Source organism: Tachysurus fulvidraco, chromosome 13 (genome assembly GCF_022655615.1).
Source record: "Tachysurus fulvidraco isolate hzauxx_2018 chromosome 13, HZAU_PFXX_2.0, whole genome shotgun sequence".
NCBI lineage: Eukaryota > Metazoa > Chordata > Actinopteri > Siluriformes > Bagridae > Tachysurus > Tachysurus fulvidraco.
In genome coordinates, this window is record NC_062530.1 from 20,503,295 (window position 1) to 20,520,978 (window position 17,684).

A 17,684-nucleotide genomic window follows, 5' to 3' on the forward strand; every position below is an offset into this window, starting at 1 on the left:
TGAGACAATGCCAATTGCAAAAAGCACTATAGAAATAAACTTGAATTGAATTCAACATCTTCACTTATTCCACTGCTAACTTTTTCCCCAAAACAGAGATTAAAATATATATATATGTATATATATATATATATATATATATATATATATATATATATATATATATATATATATATATATATATATATATATATATAGAGAGATAGAGAGAGAGAGAGAGAGAGAGAGAGAGAGAGAGAGAGACGCAATGCTTTATTTTACAGAATAAACCCAGAAAAGGGAATAAGTTCACTTCCTGATTTTCACACTGTTACAGAGGAAATGGGAGAGTGTCACATGTTCAACTGTTAAGGTCACTTTCCTCAATTTTGCCAACAGGCTGAAGTGCATACATGCATAATAGTGGTAAAGTGGTAAACACACACACAGACAGAGCGAGAGAGAGAGTTGAATGATTAACTGTCTAGATAAAGTAAGTGGCAAACAGCAGTGGAAAGGAGAGAAGGAAAGCAAAAAGCGGTAGAGTGAAAAACAGAAAATAAATTAGCTTGAACAAACTGCAGCACAAAGCAACTTCACTTCTTATTCAAATTATTCCCACATGGAAGAAACTCATGAACAACCCAGGAAGATTGAGCTAAATGATGGCAACTGGATGCCACTGCTGGGCTTGGGGACATGGAAGGGAAAGGTAAACATACACGTTACACTTCTCTAATGTACATGCAGAAAGGAGGCATCATACTGTACATAGTTACAATTATTACGTTAAAGTACATAGATGATCCTTGTAACTGCTATAGAATTGCTTATGCAGGATTTAACCAAATCCTGATTCATGCTCTGATTCCCAAAATTTGTGGACCTCAATAAAGCAACATTAAATAATTCAGGATAAAAATGAGGCAGCTAGATTTAAGAGATTCAGTAACATTTATGTTGCATGGAAATAAACTGCACCTATTACTAAATAACCACCTTTCACACTGGTTAGTGATTGAATGTGAGCAGGCTATGCAAAATAAAAACCATGGTGTTGGTTTCTCTCATTTTACAACAATGAAACTAACTTTCAATAAGATAGCTGACTATGTCGTATTTATCTTAGGTAGTTGCACACCAGATGACATGAGTGGTCGAGATTACTTCCTGTTTTCTATGCGGTCTGATGGACTATGCAATCTTGGAACTTTTTTTAGTTCAGCATGAGTAAAATATAGGAGGATAAAACTCTCTAACCATACTGTAAACATATTATAAGAAATTAAAGAAGATTCCTGTGAGTGATGATACATAAATAATAGAATGATGGATTTTTTTCATGTTGTTCTAGAAGTGTGAGATGTAGTTTAACATAATGTATTGGCCCTACTGGGATGTACTGATGGTAGTTTAATGGCACTTAATGTTGCCACTAATTACTTTTAATGTGTTGCTCCTGGTCTGTGATGCAGTAGTTTATAGTATACAGTAGTTTGCTAGGGATTTTCAATTAGAATTGTTTTCAGATTGTTACAAAAATGTGTCATATTAGTAATAAATGATAAGGATACTTAGGATGTAAAGGAAGACACAATAAGGCGCTCATAGTAAACAATTCAGTGTTTATTACAGGAAATCATTCAAACCTTGTTAAAGTGATTAAATGTTGTTAGAGTCAGAACAGTAGGCTGGACTAGTACTGTAGAAACACTCGATATACTCTATGTTAGAGGTTAGAACTGTAAATAAGAACAAGGGAGAGAAAAGTATTTTTTCATCAGTCAAACCTAAATTCATAATTGAAAGATATTTTAGCCCTCTATTAGAGAAAGCCATAAAGGTGCCATACAACAGAGGGATTCTCTGTTTGAGTGGTTTGCAAGAATTTCTTTAAGAAGATAAAAAGCCTGAAACCTTTACAGAACATCTGATGAACCTGTTTTCTAGCAGGGTGTCTCTGGTGTGATTTATGAAAACAATGGGAGTGACTCCTGTAAAAACAACCTTTGACCCCAGATTAGAGTTTTAAAAAAAAAACTCTTGATATGAGTGTGTAATGTAAGACATATTACTTTCTGCCCTTATCAGTGTGTATAGTGAAACTGGCAGTTCATTACTGTTTTATTACATGGTCAACAGAAAACAGGTTCAGAACTGTGTCAAGGTGCAGCAGAGACGGCTATAGCTGCTGGTTATCGTCACCTGGACACAGCTTACAGTTATGATAATGAGGTGGAGCTGGGCAAGGCAATCCGTTCCAAAATGCAACAGGGCATCATAAAGCGCCAGGACATGTTCATAGTGAGTAAGGTGAGTGTGTGCAAGATAAATCTGCTGTAAACGAATACTCTGGATACACATAGCACAACCACCTTCAACACAACCCTGCATGCTGATATGGCATAAACACTTGTTGCTACTTGGTAATCTCCTTGAGCCATTCTTGTGTAATAATTGTACATAATTGCCTAACCTCAGTAGACAAACTAATGAAGTATCTCCGGTTTGATTTTTGCAGTTGTGGGGAACTCATCATGCCCCTAAGGACATCCCTTTGTGTCTGAATAAATCCATCAGTGACCTGCAACTCGAGTACCTGGACCTGTATCTGGTGCACTTTCCTGTGGGACTACAGGTTATAATAAAACTATATACAGTCAGAGAAATTATGGCATTTCAAATTTATTATTACTGTTACTATGAAGATCCAGCAGAACACAATTGAATTCATTATAAAGCAATGGGAAGAATAAGGCACAAAAAGGACACTGCCTTGGTGCTACCACCACTGCGCTTTGCTGCGGAAATGGTGCTCTTAAGATTATTAGCACTGATAAATAAAAGTCACACAGTTTGACCACCAAATCTGATATAAATGATCATCTACACTCATTACCTTCATTCCTAGTTAAAGAAAGAATCAAATATTATCACGATCATGTTTTCATCTGCAATACCAGCCACTACTTCTGCTATTTTCTTTTCCATAGAAAGTTGATAACGAGCTTTTTCCAATGAAGGATGGAAAGATGCTCACCTCAGACATTGATTATGTGGACGTGTGGAAGGTAAAGAAAGAATGCTAGGCTCTAAGAACACACATACTGTACCACAAGGTTTTCGAGAATTAGTGTAGCTTTACTGTTTGTATGTACACGGCAGGGGATGGAAGCACTGAAGGCATCTGGGAAAGTAAAAAGTATCGGTGTGTCCAACTTCTCAATCCAACAACTAGAACGGCTGCTGTCTGTGGCTAAAATCCCACCAGCTGTCAATCAGGTAACAATCGAAAAGATGACCAGAGCCACATGTTTTATGATTTACTGATTAAACTCAATTTTAGGTTAAATCCATTTAGTCAAATAGGTTAATAACTGAAATAATTATAGATAGAATAACTTTGATAATGGTGGATTAGCCAGCTTGAGTGATAACTGCATGCAGAATCTTTTTATCTTCAGGTAGAGCTTCATCCTTACTTTGTACAGTCTGATCTTATTGAATATTGTAAAGCGAAAAACATTGCGCTCACAGCCTACAGTCCCTTTGGGTCACCAGGAAGAAGCAAAGAATTGTGAGTTCATACTGACTTATCAGTAATTTGGTTTCGTCATTGGATATGAATTGCTAAATAAAGAAAAAAAAACGATCATACAGTATTTATGTTAGATTAATTCCCCTAATCTAAATTTCTCTCAATTTTGCAGTCATACAGGAGACAAAGATCCTGAAAAGCTGCTGGAGGACCCTGTGGTTGGGGAAATCGCTGCAAAACACAGACGGACTCCAGCACAGGTCATACGTCCTCTCTCACAATGCTACAACAGATACATGATTTCTTTGTATGTGAATATGGCACTAAAAATCTTGAATCTTGGATATACTACAGATTTTGCTGAGGTATCACATTGAACAGAATATTGCAGTGATTCCAAAGAGCGTTAAATCCAACCATATTCTGGAGAACACGAAGGTAATCCATCTCTCCAAATTCAGCCTACATATTCTCACTGTATTTATTAATGCCAAATGGATTGGAATACGAGTATGCCAGCCTGCAAAACGTCTCATTACAATGCAGAAATTAAGTTCACGAAGCAATGTTAATGATGTATTTTCATCTACCAGTTGATGAATGCAACTGATAATAATGATTTCCCCATATTTCTTAAACTTCATATATTAAAAGGATAACATCAAGAGAAATAAAAATGGTCAAAAAGCCAATATGAAATTTGTAGTTATAGGCCACAGGCTGTATACAGTATGATTACCTGGAGGATTATCATTCAGACCATTAGCTTAAGGGATAAAGTTTTAAAAACATCACATTTTACTTTAACTTGCTTGTTATAATTCTTTCCTGAATTGGGAGTCAGTTCTTGACTAGGCAAATCGATTTGTTTAATTATTTTACCAGCACAAAATCTCCTGAATTTGCCTGGGAACACTAATGTTTGGAGGAGGAGATTTTGGATACAGTGTTAGTATACAAAGTCAGAACTTAACCAACTTAGGGGCTTTTTACACCTGGTCACTTCATGCATTTTCTGTGATCAGATAGCTATCCGATGGTAAAAAGACCAGGTGTAAACGCCCTCCGAAACTTCAGGAGGTGGTCTGGGACGCATTTCAGATGAAACTGGACAGGTGTAAGTGCATGTGGTTGTTCAAGCCACGTAAGTCAGCGCTATACTCCCCCCAAATGGAAGTACGTCACTTGCAAGTGACTCACGAGTCGCACCAGACAAACAAATAAATGTAAATGCTGTTTTTTGTAGCATAACCGTCATAAGTTTTTTCGTCTTCTTTTTGATTGCATTCTGAAAACCGCATACACCAAAGCGTGTTCCATTTCAATTACCCCAGAAATGAGGTAAAATTATATTTGCATGTTGGGCGGGAGTAGAAAGACCGGATCGATATCCGATTCGCCAAGACGCATTTCTGTGGCCTAATGTAAATGGAACAGTTTAACAAATCAGATAGCTATCAGATCAGAGAAAACACATGAAGTGACCAGGTGTAAAAAGGCCCTTACACTTCAGTTTTATTTGTACACAAGTGACCTGCAGGCTGGTAAAGATAAGAAGTATTTTAAAATAGAGACATTTCCATAATGTCTACAATAATGTCCTGGTGTATATTTTGCAGATCTTTGATTTCAGCCTGGACTTGGAGGATATGAGTGCACTCAGGTCTCTGAATCGTGGCTGGAAGGCCTGCATTATAGAAGAGTAAGAGAAAACACTCGTCTCACTCACACGTCTCATCAAACAACAGTTTTAAAAGAGCAGCCAAAAACAAATACATGTGAACTATCTTTTTTTTTTGCCCCACAGGCTGGAATCTCATCCTTACTACCCTTTTTAAGTGAAATGTCATTAATCCTGTATGCATGAGAAAGAGAGACGTGTTTCATCTTTCTTCTGATCAGATGGAAATTTTAAACAAATGCATTTCGACTACAACAAATCGTCTGATTTAAAATACTCACTCAAGAGTGTTAGTGCCGAACTTGACTGTGATTGTAACACACACTGTGCTAAACTGAGCCTCAGAGACGACGGATAAACCGATGCCACGTTCTGAATGTTTTCATCTAATAATAAAAGTGATTGCTCATGATAATCTGTTATTATTGAGAAATGCAAATGCAAACATTTCACATAAACCAAGCCATGGAGCAAACTGCTTCAGCACAAAACTGAGTGACACTGCAGATTATTCCTACACATAGAATCACCCTGAATAATAAAAGACTGAAGAAGCATCTGTAACATCAACCTTTAGTAATCAGCAATTCCAAACTTAATCAGTCCAATTCCGGCTTCCATAAGCAAGTACTGGTGTCTGATAAGGGCCTGCACCCTTGGTGCTGTAACCTGCATGTCGGGAGAATAACTGCCCCATCAGGGCACATTACTGAACCTTTTTTTTTTTTTTACTTCCAGTCATCTGTCTTGTCCTTGACTTGTGTTTTGCTTGTCTTTCTCTTTCCCTCCTGTCCTGTTCTGCTCAGTGCTGCAGGACTTTCGATCTCGGACTGTGCACACACACGCAGAGGCCCCAGCAATGTACCTTGGTAGGTTGGGTCCCATCACCCACTGGCCCTTCTCTGGATTGAACACCTGAGTGTTTTCTGAGAAGTCCATGTGCTCCCAGGTATAGCCTCCCATAACGTAGATCTTTCCATCCCATACAGCAACAGCTGCTTCGCTGTTTGGGTAGCACAGTGGGGCGACCCTGCTCCACTGCTCAGTGTGTGGGTCAAAGGCTTCTACTTCTAGCACATCAAAACGCTCCATGCTGTCCTCACGGTCATCACTGCCACCAATTACATAGATTCGGTCGTGCAGTGATGCCATGCAGTGCCAGCCTCGAGCTAGAGGCATAGCCTGCCGCTCTACCCATGCGCCCCCGGCACCCGGGTCATAACTGAGCATGTCACGTCGATAAGGTCCGATCTGATAGTCATGGCCTCCTGAGATGTACACTACACCTTTGTGTGTTGTGCCAGCATGGCCATAAGTTAACCTAAAGGGAGGAGTCATCAAAATTGGAATTAGTCAAGACTAATAACAGTACTGAACAAACCATGTCTGTAATTCTCTTCTATTTAGTAAGCCTAAATTTGCAATAAAATAAGACACAAGACCTTGGCAGCCCAGCTACATAGGTCCAGTAATCCTCCACAGGATGATAGACCTCAACAGATGATAGGGCGCCACTTTCATTGCGTCCCCCAACAGCAATCACACAATCTCCCATGGTTCCGAGATAGAAATCAACTCGCCGTTGGTTCATGTTGGCACCCTGCAGCAAGAGAAGTGGAAAGATTGATGAACAACGGCACAATGCTATACCTAGACACTACGATAAGTTGCGGCTTACAAGCTTACGCTACAAGTTACAGCAAGTTTCATGAAAAATGTTAATGCACTCTCTTTAATTTAAATGTTATAGTCAACAGAAAGAACTTCAAAATCAAAGTCACCCTAAACACACCACCACATCCACACGTCTTCCACACCTTAATGATTGGTAAAACTATTTACCTTGAACCAGGTGTTGTTACGTGGGTCATATCGGTAGAGTATGTTACTTGCAGCATCTCCCCAGTTATCCCGTGACGAACTCCCCCCAGCGATAAAGATGAATCCCCCCAGAACTGCAACGCAGTGGTGGCTCCTCTGAGCGGGTAGCTGTGTCTCTACAACCCACACTCCTGCTTCTTCATCTAGCCAGTTTACATCAGTGCTAAGCTCTTCACCACGCTCATACACCTCTCCTCCAACCAGCAACAGGTGCTCCACTCCTCCTCTCAGGGCTGACTGTGCAGTCTGTAGTACAGGCTGAGCACTGACATGAGCATGGTAACCTAGTGCTTCCTCCACCAGAGCTTGGCAGCCTGAATCCGGTGGCATTAAAGAGCGTACAGCAGGCAGGACATGCTCTGCCAACTCCACAGGTGCAATCAGGGCCAAGCGGACATGGCAAAGGAGCTGGTGGGCAAACGGCAAGCGCTCAGGCTTTTGGCTGAGCCACTGGAGGGCCACCTGGAGTAGGGTCTGCTCACTCTCATGCTGCACATCTTCACTGGCTAAGTAAGAACAGAGTTTGGATAATCCCACATCTTTCAAGAACTTGGGCATGAAGGAGAGAGTGCTGAATCGCTCCAGAACAAAGCGGTCTATGAAGGTGTCCAGACGCTCCAAACTGTAAAGCATCGCCAGGTCCTGCAGGTACAGATAGTTGTCCTCATTGACCTCTTTCTCCAGATACTGGCAACAGAAATCGACAGCCTGCCAAACCTGCAGCAGGTGAGCCGTCTCCAGTACGTAGTCAACGTTTCCACCATCCAAGGACAACTCGCCACTATAGAGGAAGTCCACAACCGCCTTAACCCCCACAAACGAGGCACCTACAAGCTCCACCTCATCTTGCCGCTCCTCCCGCATACCAAGGGTGAACATGGCCTGGAAGTACGGGCTGGAGACGGCCAGCAGGGCACGGTGGGCGTGAACCCGCTGTCCGTTTGCCACCAAGACCACATCACACAACTGACCACATTCTCGCTGCTCATTTAAACCCTGTAGAAGGTAAACGGCTTGGTCAGCCCATCGATACACCTGGCAAGAGAGGGAAAAAAACTAGAATTAGTCATACACTATTTTACAGCATATGAAAGCACTTAAGAGCGCATTATGAATTTCAAACATACCTTCGAATTCTCGCTGATCCTGTGTGGTCGAGAAAGTCGATTATGCTTCTCCTTAACACCCTCCATTTCATCTCCTTCCTCTAATACTATGTCCAAAAATATGCCAACAATTACAAAACACTTTCAAACTTCATGTGTATACATCCTGCATATACAACAAGTCATAAAGTCCAATAAGGGAAGTGTCTTTACTATTTCCACTACTCACTGCCAAACCTAAAGACAAGCCAGAATAGATGTTTAAATAGTTAATCAATAAACCATCAGACCAAGAGCCTGAATCCCAAATCTCTGCCTAGTCACTACACTAATTCACTATATTAGACAGAAACAATTCCTTTTGCACACTATGTAGTGAACTTTATTTTGGACAGAGGGCCATATTGAATTGAACCCCAGTCTAAGGAGTACAAAGGCTAGCCTGATAGAGACCTGGAGATGAGCAGTGCTGCATGTTTCTCTGAGCAGAAATGATGACAGTTAGCCTGTGAGAAGAACGAATCACTTCATCATTCCATCGTCCTGTTCCCGGGAAAATCAATGTTTTCAAATGGCTACCTAAGTGTCTCCAAACAATTTCTATTGCGTGCAACTCGAGGAAAGGTGAAGTCCTCAGCAACGACCTACAAACGTTATTCCGCTCTTATTTTTCAAAATAAAAGACAAGAAGGGTTAAAAATGTATCCCCAGTTTTTACATTTGTACCTAATAAATCGGTTTTAAAATCGTTCTAATTACCTTCGAGATGTGATTTAATTCTAATTTTAGAACTAAATTGGAATGATTCCATTATGGATGTCTGTCAGAATTCATTCTAAATCGAAATTAAATGTTAACCAAAAGGTCAAGGTTTAAAAAGATCAGGTTTTAGACAATGACTTATTATTTCCATGTTTATAATTAAGAGATTTAACACGGCTCAAGTAAAAACAAACAAACAAACAAACAAATAAATAACCAGGGTCAACAAATCCTTGTTGACCCTGGATATTTATTTATTTTTATATAATAATAATAATAATAATAATAATAATAATAATAAGAAGAAGAAGAAGAAGAAGAAGAAGAATCATTATATATATATATATATATATATATATATATATATGTTGTTATTATTATTATTATTATTATTATTATTATTATTATTATTATTATTATTATTATTGTCAGTTCCTCTCACCCTCAGCATCCAGCTTATCTAATAACAGAGCACAAAAGGCCTATTTGATCAACACAAACCTTTCATCTTGAACAAGTTACCTAAGTTCATCAAGATAAAGAAAACTATCTTCGTGATTAAACTCTCTGTTGACGGTTATTGATCATTACTGATAACAGTTGCTTTGTTTGATGTGATCAAAAGTCACACTTAGTCTTTTATGGGTAGCTACTGACTCTATCGATGATGAATGCACATTGGGTGTAGGATAATGAGATCAGAGGTCAGGGGATGTAAAGAGCTCTTACACAACATGGATAGTTTGTTTAAATGACCTGAAACAACTTTTTAGCCCTTTTTGTTCATCCCGGAGAGCTGTAGGACAATTTGAGACTCTGGGACTGGGTGTTGCATGCTTAAGTTTAATTTTCAGCCTTTTGTTCCTTCTCGGCACTGTTGGCTCTGGCTTGTTCCATACAGATCTAAATCTATATCCAGATTTAAAGTTGCTTTGTGGCAATGTCCTCTACTGTAGAAAAGCAATGTATAAATCAAACTGACCATAAATTCAATCAGAATTAGAATTTTCAACTGACATATTCACCAGCTGAGAAACAATGTTAATAATTCTTGATAGCCAGAATTCTGATATTGGTATTGTACTGAAATAAAAGAAAGAAAGAAAGAAAGAAAGAAAGAAAGAAAGAAAGAAAGAAAGAAAGAAAGAAAAGATTTAAGATTTAGGGGGTTTGCTGGCTGAAGCTAAGGCATTGCTGCATTATGACAAGATTCTAGTATTTGCAGTCAAGGCACTGCTTCTCTCTGCAGCTTCAAGGCAGATGTGTGTGTGTGTGTGTGTGTGTGTGTGTGTGTGTGTGTGTGTGTGTGTGTGTGTGTGTGTGTGTTGGGCGGGGGGGGGGGGGGGTCGGGGACGATCACACCAGGATCCACCAAACGTTTAATAATGATGAAAAAGCGTAAGCGAATATATCTGAACGGGTTTTACGCACCAGTTTAAAAGCCCCATTGTTCATCACCAAGCTGCCTGACTGCAGATCTGTATTGTTTTCAGATGAATGGATGAACCGAGCCATGCGATACACACGATGGCGCAGTAGCACACAGATTTGACACAATGGGTGGATTTTAATTCTTCTAAATCCCTTAGTTGGCCATTAGGAGGAGGTGAGTCCTGCTGCACACGGAAACACATCCATTTCGACACCGGCATGACTGACAAAGATCACCAACGCCCAGGAAGAGCCAGTAGGAAATGAATGGTGTTGAGAGAGGAGTGTGCTGCTGAGATAGAGGAGAATCCCCATAGCGCAACACTGCCAGCATCGTCTCTCCTGTTCTGTCTCTCCTCCTGACGCATCGACCTGTCCTGGATTTTACCCAGCCGTTCCCTCAAGACTTTCCTTCTATTATAGCTTGTTGTTTTTCCTTCCTTTCTTTTTTTTAAAAGCTCGAAAATGGCAACACGGATCGACAAAGATGCTTGCAGGGACGCGTACAACCTGGTCCGGGATGATAACACAGATATAAGCTGGTAAGCCACATCATTCATTCATTCATCCATTCATTCATTCATTAGAATATTCTCTCGCGCAACACATTCTACCTGGAGTGGGATCATTAAGGGGCAATTGTTGGTACCCTTAACATGTTTCTTTCACCTATTGTAAAAGGAATCGGAAACTATTATTCCAAAAGCCAATTAAAGATACATCCCATGCCCTTATCTACGAAAGGATAAAACACATGGTACAAACCATGTACCCTTAATGGTGCCAACCTTATAACCAGAAAAAGTGCTTGTTTGTTTCTGAGAGTAACAGAAGACATTCACCAAGCTGACATTTCACAATTAAATCCTTCACCTCACATAGCCTGATCATTAAAGTCTATGAAAGCATAATTGTGTTCACGCCTAAACCCAGGGTTGGTTAAGACTCACTCTGTGCTACATAATTCCCTCTAAGGGTTCATTTGTGCCAAGGCTCATATAAACACTGGAGGTGTTTATTCAGCAACTCTGTATTAAGTGTTAAGAGATAACGGGAGAGCTGATATTTTGACAGATCTTTGCTTCTGGGTTGTGTATTCACATGTGTTGCTTCCGTTTCTTGAACTAAGGGCAGCCTTTAAGTATGATGGGGCAACAATTGTGCCAGCAGGACATGGGACCGATTATGAAGAATTCAAAAGCCAATGTACAGGTAAGCTATGGTTCACTTAATGTTAGTTTAAGTATTTATTCTAAAGTTTGATCCTATTGTGTTGTAGCTAAAACTCCTCTGAACTGATGAATGTTGCTTGTTTTATTTTTATTTTTCCTGTTTTCATTTCATTCTGTTCCTAGTTATGAAGCGAACTGAAACTACATGAAACTGCATCATTTGTGATTGCTTTATTTTGTTTTATTTTATTTTATTATTTTCTATGTTATTGTCTTTGCTTTCCTGACTGGATATCACATGAGTTTTGTGTAGAGTGCTGACTACACGGAAGTGAATCTGTTCACTACAGGTTACCTTATATGGATATCTAGCCTATCAATTATTACAAAGCCAGATGTTACTGTAAATGAGAAGAAACTGAAGACAAATAAAAGCTAATATTCCTCATGTACCTAAAATTTCTCATAAGTACATTCTACTGCCTAGAATAAATAATTTACTGCTATATAAGTGCAGTTTAATGCATGAAATAATGGCTGATGGACCCTGTGTGCATCAGGGCACTGATTAACTGAAATGGAGCCAAGTGGGATTTGGATAACAATGTCACTCCTCATTGCTATGCTGATGTGGATTAGGGTGTGGTGTGTTTCTTTATAAAGAGACTTGCAGTAATGTGCAGGTGCTGCATATCAGCCTGGCCCCGTTAGATTTCCCTAATTTATACAATGACCGGTCCATTCTGGTCATTTACGTACTTTAACTACATTATTTCTGGAATTCCGATCCCAGTCTTAGGGAATTTTCATTCATTGTTTTGTTCAGATATATCTGAATAATGAGGAACACATGGAACAGGTGGACTGTGAGTTGGAACAAAACAAATAATGTGGACCACCTGATGGTCCCAATGACTCAATATCAAAACTGGATTTCGAATACTGATTAGTTTAGTTAAACTTTCACTTAAACTGGGGAAAGACAGGACAGTCAGCCTGGGGGTGGGGAATAGTATTATAGATTGCTGTTGATTAGTTGCTGAGCTAGATGTTTAGTTTTTAGACCTTTGACTTGATAAGTTAAGAAAGTTAAACATTTTGATTATCTGCAGCATCATGAGTTGAGCTGGACTGTGTGTGCTGAGTTTGTTTCTGGTTTAATCTTAGATTCCATTTTGTGCATGAACTATTAGAGGTTTATAAGTCATGTGACTTTATCATTCCCACCTTTAGAAACTGAGCATTATAAGGAACTAAGAACATTTTTAAACCACTATATTTCTCTTTTTTGCTGCATCATCTTAGTTGCAGAGTTGGTTTAAGTTTCAGCTTGTGCAATGTCAGCATGTAAGCTGACTGGGCCTTGAAAAGGAAGAGCACTACAAAAATGTGGCACTTCAAGTAAGTAAAAGTGGGAAAGCTCTATATAAGGACAAAGATAATCAGAGAAAAAGCGTTCTAGGAAATGCTTCTACATCTTTAATTTTATTATAGTTAATATTAATGATTATCCAGATTAGTTATTGGTTTATATGTCACTTCCTGGACCTGATTCCTGTTTGCAACATGACTACAGTGCAAATTATTCTCATGTTTTTAGGTTAATAAGCTATCTATGCACTTCTGGTTAGATGCTAACTGCATTTCATCGGCTCTGTACATGTACCTTGCACAATGACAATAAAGTTTAATCTAATCTAATAGCTTGGCTATCATGGAAGAATACCAGTGATGATGATTACTATTATACTTTAAATAATTTCTACATTAAATCCAGTTAACGAACAACATTGCTTAATATCTGATATACCACAGTGGGCTGTGGTGCCGGTGTAATTTTCTTATAGGCAGAATGCCTCATAAAATGAACAACCATTAATGACAAGCTGATAAGACCTGAACAAGCTTATTCTTTATTTCAGCATATTTGGAGGCATTTAACCTGAGGTAGTAACACTAGCTGTTACAGGCCCTGTGTCAGTATATGATATATTAGATATTCTTTAGAAAGCTTTGACAGGGAAGCATTATAGTACGTCTCCAGATCAGACCTTTGGTAGTACTAGAGAGTCTGCTTTTCTCCTAGTAACTCCTAGAAAGGTAGACAAAGGGGGCTCTTGTTTTTTAAAAGTTAAATTGATCAATTAAAATATCAACATTTCACACAGTAAACATCAATTTCTATATAACTCACAGATTGCTCAAATGGACATAGGATGTCTTCAGTAAGGCGGAGTGTATGTGTAGTGACATCAGCTGATGTAGCGCTGTGCTCTAGCACAAACAAATTCGAATTTGTTTTTTAACTTTGTTTGAAAAGAGCAAGCCCTTTTTTTTCCGGAGACACTGCAATGACATTGCAGGGGAAAATCTTACCCAGGGTCATGTGATCCTGATTCTGTTATACCTTATTATTATACAAATTTTTAGCAATATTGTACTATTAGGAAATATGCTAGCCAGTAATATATCGATCAAATCAGATCTGGGTTAAAAGCTGCTCTGATGAAAATTGTGGTCCAGAAATCCTTAAAAATCAAGAAATTGACTTAGTATTTTCTAAAAAAGAGCAAAAAAAAAGGTTAGCCTTAATAGGGCCAAGAATATACAGGTTAGTACTAATTCCTCTCTTCATTTCAGTTCCTTGTCATGAATAGTATACTAGTCTCACCCTTGATTGAGTTGGATGCATATCTGGGATTTGTCAGACAGAAGTGTGTACGTGTTCACACTTGTTACAATTCTCAGATATAAACCGTTCCTATGCCTCTTCCTTTGTTTACACAAGATTTCTTATCAGTTTCACCTGTGGCTCCTCCTCCAGGACATTCAGGGCTCATTATATTTCAGGGTCATAAATAAGAAAACACTATCCCTATTCAAATATTCCAACCAAGTGAATAGTCCCATTTATTAATGTCTGCTGTCTGTTCCAGACGACTCCCGTCTGTTTGGTTTCGTGAGGATTACAACAGGAGATGCCATGAGCAAACGGGCTAAATTCACCCTCATCACCTGGATCGGGGAGAATGTGAGTGGACTTCAGAGGGCTAAGATCAGCACGGACAAAACGCTGGTGAAAGACGTCTGTCAGGTGCGTCTCAGATCGGTTTTTACTGTACTTCAGTAAAATTTACTAGAATCACTAAGATGTTTTAGGTCTTCTGTGAAAATCAACATGACCTTGTATTCTCTATGCAGAACTTTGCTAAAGAGTTCATGGTGAGCGATATTCGGGAGCTGGAAGAAGACTACATCCGAAACGAGCTGAAGAAAGCTGGTGGTGCCAACTATGATGCTCAGGCAGAATAGATTCTAGCAGATAGGAATGGGGTGGGGGGATGTCATCAAAACTGGGTGAAAGAGTAGGGTAAACTTTTCATCTCACACACTCCTTAAACACCTACTCACACACACACACACACACACACACACACACACACACACACACACACACACACACACACACACACACACACACACACACACACACACACGTGCGCACACACAAGCACACATTTCTGTCCTTCTTCCAATGTGGTCATGATTGGTTAATCTGCTGTACTGTGCATCATCTCACACTCATCTTGAGTGCAGACCTTGTTTTTTTGTGTTTAGTTTAACATCTATAACTGGAGTTTAAGTCAAAGAGGATCTTTTTGTTCTTGATTGGACCTGACAGTAACATTCTTGAACAATGAAGTTTCATTCAACTCCTGAGTTTCTTCCACATTGTTTTTGTCATTGTTATTCCATATCTAAATACAGACCACTGTGTTTACGGCCTTAATCTCCCATGGAGAGAGGTGCATCACTTGATGTATGCGTTTGTCTAAACGTGTACGAGTCTGTATGTTTGCAGACGCTGCACTGTGACTCACTCTGCTCCAGGTGATTTTTGGGATTTCAGACACCTTATTTCCCTGCTAAGCAGATTCATTGTGCAGGCTGTGGTATTGTTGCTCAGCCTGACTGTGGAGCAGTAATTTCTCTGGTGTAGCCTTTCTTTTAGTCATTAAAATTGAAATTAATTCAGTTTTTCTTAATTTGTAGTCATTCAAAATATTATGCAGCAATTTTTTGTTTCAAACTGGAAGATGTCAACAAAGAAAGAAAACATGTCATGTGCACAAACTCTATGAATCATTTCAAAATAAAAGATTTTTTTTTTTCAAAAATGTGTTGTATCACAATTATTTGCACTGTTATCTGAACTGTTAACTGGCTTGAGTGATGTCTCTGGTGTCTTTGGAAAGGATGATTGTGAGTGTGTTGTGGTCGAAAATCTGGCTTATGTAATGCAAGCTGCTCTTCACGGTGCGACTCCACTCCACATTAACTGCCCTGGGGACTTTAGGGGAGTCTCATGGGTCATCATGGTCAACAGTGCTGCCAGACTACTAGCCAATCACAGGCTTGAGCCAAGCTGCTCTGCTCCAACGCCTGTCAATATCCACCCCTCCTTTCCTCTATCCCTTTATCCACTAGCTCCCTTTTTTAATCACGGTCTGATTTTTTTTCTCTCCTCCCCCACCTCCCCTTTTTGCTCTTTGCATGGCCCATCAACCATTTGGTCTAACAGATGTGAACTTGACTGCATAATTACTTAATTTCCAATCTATAAGCCTCTTGTAGGCTGTTTTTAAGACACTCTGTATAAAGAGACAAGAGAGAACAAAAGAATGGAGTAGGCGATGGCATGAAGACAAGCATTTTCCTCATTTTCCCATACAATGTTATGTATTTGTTCAGTGTTCAGGATTGTGTGAACTGGCTGGAAAACGTCAAAACAGAGCAGCCCGGAAAGGCTTTAGCAATAGTTCTCTGTCTTTGAGGGTAAAAAAGAACAAAACAAAAAACAGCCCACAAGTGTATACATTGCTGAAGATGACGTTTGCCTAATTTTATCAGGAAGGTGAATGAGTGAGTAACTGTGTAGTGTACATGAGACACACTTGTGTTTAGGCGTGGGACAGGTGTTCCTCTGTGTCTGCCGGGACAACATTAATGCGATTAATGACTGCTGGGGATTGATTAGTCTCTTGCCACAGTTTCTCAAGCTGTGTACTGATTCAACGGTTCCACACACAACCTTGGGCTAGTCTTGCTGCGTCACAGCATAGATTCCAGACTGGTGCATGTCCAAACAGCTCCATGGCTTTTCACAAGTGTTGTGGTTAGGTTTTGTTGATCCTTGTTTGTGTGTGTTTGTGTGTGTGTATGTGTGTGTGTGTGAGAGAGAGAGAGAGAGAGAGAGAGAGAGAGAGAGAGAGAGAGAGAGAGAGAGCGAGCGAGCATAGTTCGAAAGATTGCTTAGCATCTTGTTTACAATAAGAGTCACAAGGAAGCCCCCTGCTAGCTATTCTCCTCAGATCCTTCCTGCATTCCAGGGGCCTCTCAAATATTTCATTGCCCACACGCATTTCTGGAATTATGTGCTGCTATTTTGTATGTGTGTGTGTGTGTGTGTGTGTGTGTGTGTGTGTGTGTGTGTGTGTGTGTGTGTGTGTGTACTGTTATTCTAGTAATCTGTTATCCTAGTAATTGTGTCACTGCAGATTTAAAGCTGTGCGGGAGTAGCTCCTGACTCATTTCAGTGTTTGTGAATTAAAAAAAAGAATCTGACATGTAGAGACGAGTCGTGGGAGGAGATTTAAATGACCACTGTGACATTGCCTGAGATCCCACACAAGGCTACTGTTGCCATGTTCTTGTTATTGAAACTAGCAATTCTCCATTCATAGTGTCAGTGGGGGATTTGCATGCATCCAAACACATGCATTTACATATAGTATGGCTTGGCCAGCAGCAAGCTGTTTAAAACATGCCCTTATATGCTCAGGACACAAGTCGATCTGAGGATAGCATTGCTAGCTTAGCTGGACTATGGGACATCCTGTTCTCAGAGGCAAAGTTAGAGTTGATTTGGTTGGGCCTTTTGGTTGAGCGTTTAGGGTAGGGTGAAGGGGGAGGGTTTTGGAGGCGAGCAAGTGAAACCCTTTAAGGCTGAGTGAATAGGGAGAGAATGCAAGAGTGAATGGGATCATTTCTCAATGCTCCTGTGTGATACTCAAGCTATGGCACAGAGCTGCTTTTGTCAGCAGCTAATGAGCTGAGCCACAAATCTCCAAATC

At 39.7% G+C, this 17,684-nt stretch overlaps 3 protein-coding genes across 3 annotated transcripts; 2 read left to right on the plus strand and 1 right to left on the minus strand.

Moving 5' to 3' along the window:
• The first annotated feature begins 377 nt into the window (after nt 1–377).
• On the plus strand, nt 378–5,610 carry zgc:56622 (uncharacterized protein LOC326033 homolog). Its single transcript, XM_027161789.2, has 10 exons — nt 378–691; nt 2,122–2,292; nt 2,501–2,617; nt 2,973–3,050; nt 3,145–3,261; nt 3,444–3,556; nt 3,690–3,777; nt 3,872–3,955; nt 5,137–5,219; nt 5,325–5,610. The coding sequence occupies exons 1-10, from the start codon at nt 602–604 to the stop codon at nt 5,353–5,355; spliced, it is 972 nt and encodes a 323-aa protein (XP_027017590.1). The 5' UTR covers nt 378–601; the 3' UTR covers nt 5,356–5,610.
• Nucleotides 4,980–8,940, minus strand: klhl36 (kelch-like family member 36). The gene is made up of 5 exons (XM_027161788.2): nt 8,639–8,940; nt 8,207–8,292; nt 7,041–8,114; nt 6,641–6,798; nt 4,980–6,519 (listed from the first exon to the last, which is right to left on the minus strand). Exons 1-5 carry the CDS (start codon nt 8,658–8,660, stop codon nt 5,937–5,939), a joined length of 1,923 nt encoding a protein of 640 aa, XP_027017589.1. The 5' UTR covers nt 8,661–8,940; the 3' UTR covers nt 4,980–5,936.
• Nucleotides 8,941–10,589: 1,649 nt separating this feature from the next.
• cotl1 (coactosin-like F-actin binding protein 1) lies at nt 10,590–15,722 on the plus strand. The gene is made up of 4 exons (XM_027161954.2): nt 10,590–10,920; nt 11,508–11,590; nt 14,487–14,644; nt 14,752–15,722. Exons 1-4 carry the CDS (start codon nt 10,844–10,846, stop codon nt 14,860–14,862), a joined length of 429 nt encoding a protein of 142 aa, XP_027017755.1. The 5' UTR covers nt 10,590–10,843; the 3' UTR covers nt 14,863–15,722.
• Nucleotides 15,723–17,684: the final 1,962 nt, after the last annotated feature.

Coding starts and splice junctions, on each gene's coding strand:
- zgc:56622 (XM_027161789.2), top strand. CDS start 602: ATGGAAGAAACTCATGAACAACCCAGGAAGATTGAGCTAAATGATGGC. Junction 2,293..2,500: donor ACATGTTCATAGTGAGTAAG/GTGAGTGTGTGC, acceptor TGATTTTTGCAG/TTGTGGGGAACTCATCATGC. Junction 3,262..3,443: donor TCCCACCAGCTGTCAATCAG/GTAACAATCGAA, acceptor TTTTATCTTCAG/GTAGAGCTTCATCCTTACTT.
- klhl36 (XM_027161788.2), bottom strand. CDS start 8,660: ATGCAGCACTGCTCATCTCCAG. Junction 8,293..8,638: donor GCAGCACTGCTCATCTCCAG/GTCTCTATCAGG, acceptor TTTTGGACATAG/TATTAGAGGAAGGAGATGAA. Junction 6,520..6,640: donor TATGTAGCTGGGCTGCCAAG/GTCTTGTGTCTT, acceptor TCCTCCCTTTAG/GTTAACTTATGGCCATGCTG.
- cotl1 (XM_027161954.2), top strand. CDS start 10,844: ATGGCAACACGGATCGACAAAGATGCTTGCAGGGACGCGTACAACCTG. Junction 10,921..11,507: donor GATAACACAGATATAAGCTG/GTAAGCCACATC, acceptor TCTTGAACTAAG/GGCAGCCTTTAAGTATGATG. Junction 14,645..14,751: donor TGGTGAAAGACGTCTGTCAG/GTGCGTCTCAGA, acceptor TTCTCTATGCAG/AACTTTGCTAAAGAGTTCAT.